General features: G+C 39.7%; 1 protein-coding gene across 2 annotated transcripts in view; it reads right to left on the reverse strand.

Annotated features, from left to right (window-relative positions):
* Positions 1-47: 47 nt before the first annotated feature.
* The window catches only part of EPHA7 (EPH receptor A7), a 169,471-nt gene continuing 154,684 nt past the window's right edge, over positions 48-14,834 (reverse strand). For both annotated transcript variants that reach the window (XM_038395248.2, XM_038395247.2), the window contains exons 15-17: positions 8,443-8,636; positions 4,403-4,558; positions 48-1,635 (exon numbers count right to left, since the gene is read on the reverse strand). In XM_038395248.2, the coding sequence (XP_038251176.1) occupies positions 1,521-1,635; positions 4,403-4,558; positions 8,443-8,636 (465 nt within the window). In that variant the 3' untranslated portion in view covers positions 48-1,520. The remainder of the gene's footprint in view (positions 1,636-4,402; positions 4,559-8,442; positions 8,637-14,834) is intronic.

Below are 14,834 nucleotides of genomic sequence, written 5' to 3' on the forward strand. Positions count from 1 at the left end.
AATTTACAAGTTTTACAAAGGAACATTTACAGTATTTTTGTGGATGCCCACATTATCAAACAAGACCAATTCATGACTGATCCCTGGGATCTTTCTCTATCAAAATCAATGGAAGCAGCCCAATTCTCTTTGGAAGTTCAGCATTTCACTGAAGGGGTAGTTCACAATTTTCATAATTTCTGAAAGCATCTCTCTGATGTGTATACATTCCTGCAATATCTGAAGCCACGCTTTCTTATTAATTATGGTAGTTTAACATTTTAGTTAAATAAGGTACATATATAAATAAAAATGGTGTAAAAGTTTTTAATTGAACAAGTACTTTTGCACTCGAGTTCCCAAATGAATGTGTGTGAGTGTGTATGGTGTTTGTGTTGAGAGCAATGAAAGCTAGTAAAAAATGTGAAAATTCTGAACTGCCCCTTGCCTCATGCTCTACAGTTCTAATATAAAAGGTAAATTCTTATTCTCACAGCTGGACTGTACTCAACTGAAATGCATATAAAATATATGCCAGCCATTTCTCTCAGATTTGCTAATGCAGAGCATTGAAAAAAAATGTGATGTGCTCAGATTAAGATAGGTAACACTGGAGAATTGCACCTGACTTCTGAGGCACTCCTATTGTCATCCACTCCATAAAACACCTCAGTAGGTTTACAGTTATGGATCTACTCCTTAAAAAATCTCATCTTAAATCTAGTCCATTAAAATCATCTTGCAAACAATTTGTTAAAAGTGCCTAGGATTACTTAGGGGTCATTATTGCTTTTTTTCCTTTTTTCCTTTAAAAGATAATATATGTTTAACCTTAAAAAATTCTTTAAAAAATATCAGAGCTCTTAGCAACTTGCATTTTCTTGACTCCCTGCCAGTTAGCAAACCATGTCAATACAGTGTTGATTTAACAGAATAAAATGGCACAAAAGAGGATACCAATGTTTGGACAGATATATGTTGCTCAGTCATGCTTCTTACATTTCTAAAATTTCTAGTAACCTTTCAGAGGTACCCAGTGTAGTAATGTGTCATAGAATTAGCCCTAGAAAGGTCCAGAGATATAAACATCATACTAAAAGAAGGTCTTTATGAAGAATAAACACAAATGATTAAAAAAAGATTCTTAAATCAAGATTTAAGGAAAATATTTTGCTGAATTTAACAATAGTATCATGATTTGATCTGACAAATATATTCTTTTTTAAATTCTTTATGTACATTTTAAAAAGTCTATTAGATAAAAAGGAGGTTAGAGAGCTCAAGGTGTTTGTATGTGTTTCAGGTAGTACTTTGTTTATTGTCACTGCTGTTTTCCTTGCCATCAGTGGTGGATCCCAATTCCCTTTTATTAACCTCTGGTGGCACTTAGGAGTTCAAGTCTATAGGTGCTTCTTGTAGATCTTCTCTTCACTGCAGGAAGGACCCAGGAGATCAAGTGTCTTCTAGCAGCACTTCATGTATACGGAAGGCCAGTGCTGTTCTCTCAGTCCGTCACCTCCCTCATAAGGGAGAAATATCTATCACACTTGGATGCCAGTGCCATGTAAATGTAGCATTTGTGCTCTCATAGTCTGAATGCTGCTCATAATTTTCTTTTGATGACCAACCAACGTGATCCCTAAACTCATCACATCACTGGGAAAGAGAAATGTGTACAGTATTAATTATTCAATGTACAGTAAATTTATATGGGATAAAGCAGTCACTTAAAACTGAGTAGTACTCTGGGCAACCATGTTTGAATATACCAAAGCTATACTGGAGCCTAATATCAATATTGTGAATCGTGCCTAAAACCCTACTCAATCTTTTAATCAGAAATGTACATATTTCCCTAGTTTTGGGAGTGAGATGACATTATTTTGCATCACTTATCATGTGTAACTGTACCTATGAAGAAAATTCAATGTAGGAAAACACTCCTACTGGGATTCTTTCAGGATAAAGTCACTGTATAAAAGGAAGATTACTGTGACCACATTGTGCCCTTTAGAGACATGCACATAGGAACCTCTGCATAAGGACCTATTGTTGCCATATAGGTGGAAGGTAGGATGGAGCTGTCTCCATAAAACCATCCCCACTACATTCTGACCTGCAAAGCCTCTCTGGGAAGAGGGTGGAATGGGCAGGGCCTGTGGCTCTGCTTCCTGAAAGCCAAGAAGACCTATGAGAGACCACAGAGCCAATATAGAGGCACACTCGACCTCCAGCAAACCTTTGTGCCTCATACTAACCACCTGCTTCCTTTGCAAGGATGCAAATCCCTTTCTCCACAACACAGACAACATGAAAAAAGGGAACCCACATGGCCCCTTAGTATGCCAACATTTTTATGGCTGACTTAGAACAATGCTTCCTCAGCTCTTGTCCCCTTACACACCTACTCTACTTGCGCTACATTGATGACCTCTTCATCATCTGGACCTATGGGAAGGAGGCCCTTGATGAATTCCACCAAGATTTCAACGATTTCCACCCTACCATCAACCTCAGCCTGGACCAGTCCACACAAGAGATCCACTTCCTGGACACTATGGTGCTAATAAGCGATGGTCACATAAACACCACCCTATACCGGAAACCTACTGACCGCTATGCCTATGCCTCAAGCTTTCATCCAGACCACACCACACGATCCATTGTCTACAGCCAAGCTCTAAGATACAACCACATTTGCTCTGATGCCTCAGACAGAGACAAACACTTACAAGATCTCTATCAAGCATTCTTAATACAATACCCACCTGGTGAAGTGAAGAAACAGACTGACAGAACCAGAAGGGTACCGAGAAGTCACCTACTACAAGACAGGCCCAACAAAGAAAGTAACAGTACGCCACTAGCCATTATCTACAGCCCCCAACTAAAACCTCTCCAGCATATCATCAAGGCTCTACAACCTATCCTGTAGGACAATTCCTCACTCTCACAAACCTTGGCAGACAGGCCAGTACTCGCTTATAGACAGCCCCCGAACCTGAAGCAAATACTCACCAGCAACCACACACCACACAACAAAAACACCAAACCTGCTACAAACCCCGGTGCCAACTCTGTCCACGTATCTATTCAAGGGACACCATCATAGGACCTAATCACATCAGCCACACCTTCAAGGGCTCATTCACCTGCACATCTACCAATGTAATATATGTCATCATGTGCCAGCAATGTCCCTTTGCCATGTACATTGGCCAAACCGGACAGTCTCTATGAAAAAAAACAAATGGACACAAATCTGACATCAGGAATCATAACAGTCAAAAACTAGTAGGAGAACACTTCAGTCTCTCTGGTCACTCAATAACAGACCTAAAAGTGGCAATTCTTCAGGAAAAAACTTCAAAAACAGACTCCAATGTGAAGCTGCAGAACTAGAATTAATTTGAAAACTGGATTTCATCAGATTAGGCCTGAATAGAGACTGGGAGTGGTTGCGTCATTACAAAACCTAAACTTAATTTCCCCAATACTAATTTCTACCTACTGTTACTCACACCTTCTTGTCTGTAATTGTAATTGTAAATGTATAAATGTATAATAAAATGTAATTGTCTGTAATGGACACTCTCTTACCACTTCAAAAGTTATTTTTCCTCCCTTGGTATCCTGCTGTTAATTGATTTATCTGGTTAGACTGACCTCACACTTGGTAAAGCAACCCCCATCCTTTCATGTATTTATGTATACCTGCTCCTGTATTTTCACTCCATGTACCTGATGAAGTGGGTTCTAGCCCACAAAAGCTTATGCCCAAATAAATGTGTTAGTCTCTAAGGTGCCACAAGGACTCCTCGTTATTTTGTCAATATCTTCCAGTCCTTGAGATATGCTTGTTAGCAGGGAGTGATCTGGGGATGGTGGTGGTGGTGATTTTCATATATATTAAAAAAATGGGCTACAATCTCTCTGAGAGTCCGGTACATATGTACTACTCAGGTGGCCCAAAAATTCAAACATTGGCCATATCTGGGCAGCTGAGAATTCCCCCTTTTAGGGGGAGCTCTCAGCTGGCACGGCCAGCTTCTAAGCCTCCTGCCTCCTCAGCCTAGCATAAGTACATGCCAGGGAGGAGAAGGGGGCTGTTCCTGTTCTATTGATGTCCTCTGCCAATTTTCTGCTGGCAGACAGTCCTAAAATGACTGTTACCAACTGGAATAGGTTAGAGATGCTGCTGGGCTGCTCTAAACTACACTAATTGTGTAGGGCAGAGAATCAAGAAGCCAGGAACTGCTCCTGGACTCACTCTCCTGTGCTGAGTAAACGTCAGTGAGGACAGAATCTGGCCTTATGAACTGAGTTTGTACTATTTGGGTCTAGTATTTTGCAGCTTAATATTATTTGGCTTTTACCTAGAAGGTTGCGAAATGTAGGTCAAACATGCCCAGTGCCAACTTACTCAATAGTCATCCTGGCTACTGATTCAAGAGAGTTGTAGCCTGCTGCTGTGAAGTTATCCTTATATCTTTCCATCTTAATAGCTTGTAACCATTCTCCTACGGAGCAGAACGTGGTGAAATCGGGAGTGTTCTGGTCCAGAAGAGGGCTAAGTGGTCTAGGCAGAAGAAAACAGTAACATAAATTGTTTCCTAAAATAATAAACCATAAAGGGAGTATTTGGGAGAGTCAGAGTCAGAGAAGGTGGAGGATAGAAATAGTAATAGAAAATAATAGGGTCAAATATGCAGTTTCACCTGTTCTGTTAATTGCTTTGCTATGGCTAGCAATCACATATGTAAGAGTATTTTGCAGCTTTTGGTAGCATTCCCCTTAGCATATTGTAATGCATGACAAAAGTTCATTAAGAGTGAAATCAACCTGATGGGCTACTGTTATCCACTGGAAATCAACATTCTTTTTTATTATCTGTAGGGCTGTCAAGTGATTAACAAAATTAATCACAATTAATTGCACTGTTAAACAATAGAATACCATGTATTTAAATATTTTTGGATGTTTTCTACATTTTAAAATATATTGATTTCAATTACAACATAGAATACACAGATTACAGTGCTCACTTTATATTTGTTTTTGATTACAAGTATTTGGACTGTAAAAAATAAAAAAAATAGTATTAAGTTAATTGAAAAATACAAGTACTGTAGTGCAATCTCTTTATCATGAAAGTTGAACTTCCAAAGGTAGAATTATGTACCAAAAAAAACCTGCATTCAAAAATAAAATAGTGTAAAACTTCAGAGCCTGCAAGTCCATTCAGTCCTACTTGTTCAGCCAATTGCTCAGACAAACAAGTTTGTTACATTTGCAGGAGATAATGCTGCCCGCTTCTTGTTTAAATTCACATGAAAGTGAGAATAGGTGTTCTCATGGCACTGTTGTAGTCAGCATTGCAAGATATTTCTGTGCCAGATGTGCTAAAGATTCATATGTCCCTTCATGCTTCAACGCCATTCCAGGGGACATGGATCCATGCTGACGACAGGTTCTGCTCGATAACCATCCAAAGAAGCGCAGACTGACGCATGTTCATTTTCATTACCTGAGTCAGATGCCATCAGCAGAAGGTTGATTTTCTTTTTTGGTGGTTCAGGTTCAGTAGGTTCTGCATCAGAATGTTACTCTTTTAAGACTTCTGAAAGCATGCTCCATACCTCATCCCTTTCAGGTTTTGGAAGGCACTTCAGATTCTTAAACCTTGGGTTGAGTGCTGCAGCTATCTTTAGAAATCTCACATTAGTACCTTCTTTGCATTTTGTCAAATCTGCAGTGAAAATGTTCTTAAAATTTTTACTCCTGGAGGAATTCTGCATCACTGAGTGTGTGCAGAATTCATGCCCCCAGCAGATTTCTTTGCTTTCTCCCCAGAAAAATGACTTCTGATAGGAAAGCAAAAGGAAGCCGCAAGAGTGGTCACACGCCCTTTTCCGGAAGCTCAGGCAGGTTGGTTCAGGCACCGGAGCAGCCAATAGAGATGTAAATCACCACAGTCATGTGTGTGTGAGAGAGAGAGAAACACTTTGGCCCTCTCGCTCGCTATTGCAGCATGCTTGACATGGAGAGGCAGGGCTTCGGGGTGTTTCTGAGAAGTTAGGTCTTGGGACAAGCACTGTCCTTTCAGGCAGAGCAGAACATAGCAGCCTGCCTGCTTAATGAATTGTTCCCATTCTCTTTGCGAATTCCCCCAGGGGTATAATAGGTGTAAAAGTTTTAAAGCTCCTTTACATTGCCAGAGTGGTATAAAGGACAGTATGGCTTATAAATGCTTATGGTGCTTTAATGATCAGAATTGGTCTAAATTTTTGGACTAAATTGTGAGTTTGGTTCCTCAGCCCTCACTTGGTCTTCAATTGGCTATGATGCAATACTGAGCAAGTGGCTGCATATATCTGTTGATTAATAACTAAAAATAAAGATCAAACCTATGTACATTACTGTTAGGCAAGGGGGTTTGGGAATTTTCTCTAATGCTCCCCATCTCAATTCTTCATCCATTTTATAGTAGTTTAAATAAATTACCAAAATAATTGAAACCAGACTGATTATATTGCATTATTTTGACAAATAAAGAAAGCAAAATTTTATAATATCATGCACCAAATTTTTAAGTTTCTGCTGCAGAATTATTAGTTTTTTTGCGCAGAATTCCCCCACGAGTAGTTATAATATGAAATATATGGCAGATGCGGGTAAAACAGAGAAGAACACATACAATTTCCCCCCCACAGAGTTCAGTCACAAATTTAATTAATGCATTATTTTTTAATGAGCATCATCAGCATGGAAGCATTATATCCTGTAAATATAAACAAACATGTTTGTCTTAGCGATTGGCTGAACAAGAAGTAGGACTGAGTGGACTTGTAGGCTCTGAAGTTTTACATTGTTTTATTTTTGAGTGCAATTATGTAACAAAAAAACCCTATATTTGTAAGTTGCGCTTTCATGATAAAGAGTATGAGGTGAATTGAAAAATACTATTTCTTTTGTTTATCATTTTTACAGTGCAAATATTTGTAATAAAAATAATATACAGTTTGATTTTAGTTAACACAGAATACAATATATAGGAAAATGTAGAAAAACATCCAACATATTTAATAAATTTCAATTGGTATTCTATTGTTTAACAGTGCGATTAAAACTGCGATTAATTTTTTTTAAAATCACGATTAATTTTTTTGAGTTAATCGTGTGAGTTAACCGATTAATCAACAGCCCTAATTATTTGTATTATAGTAGCACCAAACAAGATCAGGGTCCCATTGTTCTGGACCCTGTACAAGAACATCATCAAAAACAGAGTCCCCGCCCCAAATTGCTTGTGATTCAAATAGATAAAACAGACAAAGGATGGAAAGAAACAGAAAGAGAGAAAGATGCAGTGACTTTCCTGAGGTCACACATGAGGTCAGTGTCAAAGCTGGAAACTGAACATGGCTCCTGACTCCTGACACAAGATAACTGTGACTGAGTAACTCATGGGAGGAGGCAAGTTATAAGAAGAAAACATTGAAGTCATACCAAAAAATTAAGTAAGATGAAATGGCTGAATGGAATTAAAAATAGAGTCGTCAGGGTAAAAAGGAGTGGTCCCTCTGTAGCACAATGAAAAAAGGCTGGCTATATAGACACTTTATTTAAGCTTGGCAGAATTTGATTCTTTTTTATAATTTTGACAGAAAACAATGTTTATTTTTAAGCAATTTTTATTGATTACATTTTCACAGTTCTGGGAAATTTGGAGGGGGGTCTCAGACAATGGTAAGATCAGACAATAATTATTTAATGACAGCCGACATTGAGATTCAAAAAGTTAAAGCTTTTTAACCACTGAAACAAAAATTGTCAACATCACATGTCAAAATAATTATCCTTAAATCAAACCCTAATTAAGTTCTCAAGCAGCCTTTTTCTCACTTTGCATTTGTAAACGTTGATTATTATTGATGGAAATATTTTGTCATCCGTTTGCGTGTAAGCACAGTGAAATTGAAGTTTACTGATAAAAATCAAATTCTTCTGAGCTTAACTGTATTACTACCATTATTTTTATTGCAGCAGTGCATAGAGGCCAGGACACCGTCATGCAATCACAGAGACAATGATGGTCCCTGCCCTGAGGAATTTATAGTCTCATAGACAAGACATACAAAGGGAGGGGTGTGGAAATTGGATAGAACATACAAGCAGAGTGAACAGAGTTCATGGTTTGCCAACAGGAGGAACGTTAATGGCAAGAATTTTTTTTTCTTTTATTTGGTATTTTTGTTTTAGGTAACTCATTTTTGGGTGGATTTTATTTTTACTGAATGGCATCTAGGGAAGAAATGGGGAGAGAAGGAACAAAAAGGGAAGGAAGAAAGGAGAGTAGAGGGATGAGCAGCTGGAGGGAGCTGGATCCAGCAGCTAATCAGAACACATTCAGAGTCAATATATGTTCAGAGAATTATAAACCCTCACTGGCAGTTTTCTTACCTGCTGCAGGTTCCAAGAGGGGTTTTCAAACTATTAGGGTTCCGAATCATTTTGTCCAAAATACCAACTATCTGCTCAAACTTTGGCCTTTCACCACGTTCCTTTTGCCAACAGTCCAGCATGAGCTGGTGAAGACCTGCTGGGCAATCCATGGGTGCTGGCAAACGATAGCCTTCTTCAATTGCTTTTATAACCTAATGGCCAGAACAAGAGGATTTCGTCAAGGCAGAAATATTTAGAGAATGAATTTTAATCACTGGGAAAAAATCAAGCAACTAAATTAAACAGTCAAAGCATTATGAAAGCAGAGTCTGTTGTTTTGATACTAGCATTCTTGTTTTCATACAATACCCTTGATTTTTATCTTCCATGATTATTAAACATATTACTCTATGGTGTGCAGAACACAGTTGTATAACCTAGTCAAATCAGCAGCAGGGAGCAACAATTAAATGCACCTAGGGTGCAATAGATAAATGGATAGATGGAGATATTCTAGAAAGCAATATTATTTGCCCAAAGGCCTTTAAGAGAGAGGATGCAGTTGAAGCACTGATTTGTAAATGGATATGAGTCTGTGCATTTACCCACAAAATCCCCAAAGCCCCCAGACTTTAAAAAAAATCAGGAAATATTTAGTGGACAGAAATTATTAGGAAGAAAAACTTGCATATTATGCCAATCCACGTTATTAGAGGCAAACAAGCAATCTGAATACAATGTGATATGGGAAAGTGAGGCCTGGCTGAGTGATATATTAATGTAACAGTCTAAAGCAAGGTCAGACTTAATATGAGAAGGTGGCACATGCTGATATGAGGGAGGACATAATGTCTGAAGCAAGAATTACACCCACTGTTTGACTTCCTCAGTCAAGTCCATTTGGATTTAAGAGAAAGATAGAAATGATTAAAGAAAAATCACAGGAAACTGCTATGCACCTTGCAGGCAGGATAAGAAAGCATATCAGGAAACAATGCAGATAAGAAAGGCTTGTAAAAAGGACGAAAAAACTGTTTGTGGGAGATTTCAAGTGCAGTGACATTGACTGACATAACTGTATTAGAATTGCTAAGGAAGGGTGTCGAATCTTGACGGGGAGTACACAGGACCGTTTCCTCTCAGTTTGTAGAAAAACCAAGATCAGGTCTGGGCTTAGCCCTATGAAATAAATCTGCCATGATAAATAAAAGTTGGTGAATATCCAAGGTTTAGTCAACACAATAACTTCATCTATAAAATACTCCATAGGATGTGTGAGAAAGTGCAAGAACACTGGACTGCAAACTAAAGGCAACTGCAAAGAATGCAGAATGAACTTCAGAAAGTTGATTGGACTCAATGGTTGTATCAGAATCTTTTACAGAGGGGGAGTGAAGCCCTAGGAAACATGGTCTATTGCAGTGGTTCTCAAAGCTGGTCTGCCGCTTGTTCAGGGAAAGCCCATGGCGCGCCGGGCTGGTTTACCTACCACATCTTCAGACTCGGCTGATCGGGGCTCCCACTGGCCGCGGTTCTCTGCTCCAGGCCAATGGGGTCTGCCGGAAGCAGCGCAGGCCAAGGGATGTGCTGACTGCCCTTCCCACAGCCCCCATTGGCCTGGAGCGGCAACCCGTGGCCAGTGGGAGCCGCGATCAGCCGAATCTGCAGATGTGGCAGCTAAACAAACCGGTCCAGCGTGCCAGGGGCTTTCCCTGAAGAAGCGGCGGACTGGCTTTGAGAACCACTGGTCTAGTGGAAATGGCTCTCATCAGAGACAGGTTCAATACCCTGCTCTGCCACAGACTTCCTTTCTGACATTGGGCAAGTCACCCAGCCTCAGTGTGCCTACATACTCTATCTGTAAAATAAAGAGTAGCACTTCCCTACCACACAAGGGTGTTGTGAGAATAAATACATTAAAAACTGTGAAGTTCTCAGCCCCTTCAGTAATGGGGGCTATATAAATACCTAAGATAGACAGTGACAAAGAATACTCAGAGATAGTACAAGTGCCACTCAGATAACAGGAGGGTGAGGGGACAAATAATGGACACTGTATACACACAAGGAAAATATTTTAAAGAGTAAAAGATAAGATCCCTTAGTAAGATTTACACTTTTAAAAGAAACAAATGATTCAAAATGAAAAAAATAAGTGCTATTCTGATATGCTAAAGAATGAATACAGGAATTACAGACAGAAGAAAAATACACATCGAAATCTTTTTTTTATCTATCATTATAAAAATATCAGTTTTAGATCAGGCTTGTAGAGACAATCAGTGAAAAATAAAAAATGCATCCAGACAACACCACCACAGCCATTAAAAGGTTAAAGGGATTTAAAACTGACAAGATTCCTCGGAATGACAACATCCATTCAAAAGCTTTAGAGGAAGTGGCAAATGAAATGAGAGGCACATTAGCAAGTATTTTTACATGCGCACTGTGTTCTGGAGAGATCCCAAAAGATAGGGAGTGACTATGATAATGGCATTATTTTTAGAAAGGCCTTAGGGATGCAGCAGGACCAGTTTCCTTGACATCTGGTGTGAGCAAACAAGTCTGAAGGATCAAATTGGGAAACAAAAAAGAATGGATTTGGCTATAGCCAGAATGGTGGGAGTAGGAAGAAGGTGATTTTCAAAAGATTAAAAATGTAGTCTATGCGTGTTCAAGATTCAAAGAACCAAATTGACGGTTAATAGCTAAAATTTTTGGTGGCTTTAAAATATTACTATTATGTAAAGGGAAAAAACAGTTCTAAACTAGATAACAAACAATAAATAAAAATGAATGAAGGGATTTTTTTCTATAAACTATAATCATATAGTTTATAGAAACAAGTATAGCTAATCAGATACAGCAAGGATTCATGCTAATAGCATAGATTCGTATAATTTACATTTGCCTCAATTCTCTGTTCCTCCATTTCTGTGCTTGGCCCATTGTTTCTTTTAGACACCTTTGTGCTTCCCAAATTTCCAGGCTGCCTGAGGACCTGCCTAGTCCAGGCTTCAGATAAGGAGCTACCAGCTCTGGGGATAGAGCTGTGTTAATTGGGTACTGTGATGATTTGTTTGTTGTAACAGGTCACTGCCAGAGAAACTCCCTTTTTAAAATGCCACAACAGAAAACAGTTGAGTAACTGAAGGAAAATCATCATTTGCATGGCTACATCCTGCCCTATGAGGAACACAAATATGGAGAAAAGGGAGTGTAGTGAACTTCTCCTTCCACATAAATATGGGGACCAGTAGCCCTGTACGGGAAACACACCAAAGCTCTAATGGGTACCAGAGAAGTGTTATGCACAGTAGTTGAGCTAGTTAGTGACTACTGTTCACTAGTTTTGGCAGCGAGGGTTAGGAACTCATAGGCACTGTGCCTGCAGAAAGGCAGCGAGCAGGGTTCTGTGCCACTCACCCTGAGCCATCCTGCTGTGCAACTGCAGGATGGCTCTTGGGTTGAATACTCAGCTAGTATTTCTCAGCGCTGTATGGATATATCCATTGAATACAGGAATGTGCTTAGATGGTCATGATTGCGTTGCTACGCACGAATCTATCCAAAGGCACCAAAACTGTTAGTATAGGATAAAACAGTATAGTAGGGGATTAAAAAAACAACCACCTTCAAACTCAGAAAACTCAATGAGGCATATTTTTAAAGGAACAACAGCATGGCCTGTAATTCTGCATCCACACTCAATTGTAGGCACAAATGATGATTTTAAGTGAACAAACTGCTGACAGTGTCTGCAACTCTGGTGAAGGCACATTTTAAGTGTTATCATTTCTGTCTGTGGTTAATTGTAATTGTAATTCATTCTGGGTAATTAGAAGCAGTTTTTAAAATGTTGCCACATGGGTGAGTCTCCAAGGTTAGTTGGTGTGCATGTGCGCAGTGTGTATGCATTTTAGGGCACACCTGCATATCACAATACACATCAGTGTTTGAAATTATTTTACCAGAAATTTATAAATCCTTAATGTACGTGCTAATTGGGATATAACTTGTCATTTCATTTCTTTTGTCACTGTAAGGATTTGAGATTAGTAATTTTATGAACAAGGATAATATTACATGATTCCCTCAGCTGTTTACAATATAAGGAAATAAATTTTAAAAAATTCAAAAATTCAGCAAGAAGATACTGGATTTTTTTTTTCAGTTTTAAAGTTTTTCTTTACTCTTCCCTGAAAGACAGGTAAGCTTTGCCTTTGAGGCATCTTATATTCCTGTCAGACCCCTTTTATGTTCGACTTGAGTACAGAAGGAAGGTGTCAAAAGAAATGAAACTCCGCTGGGCATCTAGGGAATGTAAATATTTCTTTTTCTTTGCCCCAAGGACTTGTTTGCCCATATTTGGCAGTCCATGAAATCTTTGACACTGAGACCTGTCAAATATTAACAACTTTGCACTCTGCCAAACTGACTCATCATTTACACTTTCATATGCTTTTTTTTAAACTCTGTTGTCGAGCATTCAATAAAAAAAATGAACAACTCGAAATGAAAATCATTCTGGCATATGTTTCAGAGTAGCAGCCGTGTTAGTCTGTATTCGCAAAAAGAAAAGGAGTACTTGTGGCACCTTAGAGACTAACAAATTTATTAGAGCATAAGCTTTCATGAGCTACAGCTCACTTCATCGGATGCATTTGGTGGAAAAAACAGAAGAGAGATTTACATACACACACACTGAGAACATGAAACAATGGGTTTATCATACACATTGTAAGGAGAGTGATCACTTAAGATAAGCCATCACCAGCAGCAGGGGGGGGAAAGGAGGAAAACCTTTGATGGTGACAAGCAAGGTAGGCTAATTCCAGCAGTTAACAAGAATATCAGAGGAACAGTGCGGGGTGGGGTGGGAGGGAGAAATACCATGGGGAAATAGTTTTACTTTGTGTAATGACTCATCCATTCCCAGTCTCTATTCAAGCCTAAGTTAATTGTATCCAGTTTGCAAATTAATTCCAATTCAGCAGTCTCTCGTTGGAGTCTGGTTTTGAAGCTTTTTTGTTGAAGTATAGCCACTCTTAGGTCTGTGATCGAGTGACCAGAGAGATTGAAGTGTTCTCCAACTGGTTTTTGAATGTTATAATCCAGACATCTGATTTGTGTCCATTCATTCTTTTACGTAGAGACTGTCCAGTTTGGCCAATGTACATGGCAGAGGGGCATTGCTGGCACATGATGGCATATATCACATTGGTAGATGCGCAGGTGAACGAGCCTCTGATAGTGTGGCTGATGTGATTAGGCCCTATGATGGTATCCCCTGAATAGATATGTGGACAGAGTTGGCAACGGGCTTTGTTGCAAGGATAGGTTCCTGGGTTAGTGGTTCTGTTGTGTGGTGTGTGGTTGCTGGTGAGTATTTGCTTCAGATTGGGGGGCTGTCTGTAAACAAGGACTGGTCTGTCTCCCAAGATCTGTGAGAGTGATGGCTCGTCCTTCAGGATAGGTTGTAGATCCTTGATGATGCGTTGGAGAGGTTTTAGTTGGGGGCTGAAGGTGATGGCTAGTGGTGTTCTGTTGTTTTCTTTGTTGGGCCTGTCCTGTAGTAGGTGACTTCTGGGTACTCTTCTGGCTCTGTCAATCTGTTTCTTCACTTCAGCAGGTGGGTACTGTAGTTGTAGGAATGCATGATAGAGATCTTGTAGGTGTTTGTCTCTGTCTGAGGGGTTGGAGCAAATGCGGTTATATCGTAGCGCTTGGCTGTAGACAATGGATCGAGTGGTATGATCTGGATGAAAGCTAGAGGCATGTAGGTAGGAATAGCGGTCAGTAGGTTTCCGATATAGGGTGGTGTTTATGTGACCATCGCTTATTAGCACCGTAGTGTCCAGGAAGTGGATCTCTTGTGTGGACTGGTCCAGGCTGAGGTTGATGGTGGGATGGAAATTGTTGAAATCATGGTGGAATTCCTCAAGACCTTCCTTTCCATGGGTCCAGATGATGAAGATGTCATCAATGTAGCGCAAGTAGAGTAGGGGCATTAGGGGACGAGAGCTGAGGAAGCGTTGTTCTAAGTCAGCCATAAAAATGTTGGCATACTGTGGGGCCATGCGGGTAACCATCGCAGTGCCACTGATTTGAAGGTATACATTGTCACCAAATGTGAAATAGTTATGGATCAGGACAAAGTCACAAAGTTCAGCCACCAGGTTAGCCGTGACAGTATCGGGGATACTGTTCCTGACGGCTTGTAGTCCATCTTTGTGTGGAATGTTGGTGTAGAGGGCTTCTACATCCATAGTGGCTAGGATGGTGTTTTTAGGAAGATCACCAATGTACTGTAGTTTCCTCAGGAAGTCAGTGGTGTCTCGAAGATAGCTGGGAGTGCTGGTAATGAAGGGCCTGAGGAGGGAGTCTACATAGCCAGACAATCCTGCTGT

This window comes from Dermochelys coriacea, chromosome 3 (genome assembly GCF_009764565.3).
Source record: "Dermochelys coriacea isolate rDerCor1 chromosome 3, rDerCor1.pri.v4, whole genome shotgun sequence".
Classification (NCBI taxonomy): domain Eukaryota; kingdom Metazoa; phylum Chordata; order Testudines; family Dermochelyidae; genus Dermochelys; species Dermochelys coriacea.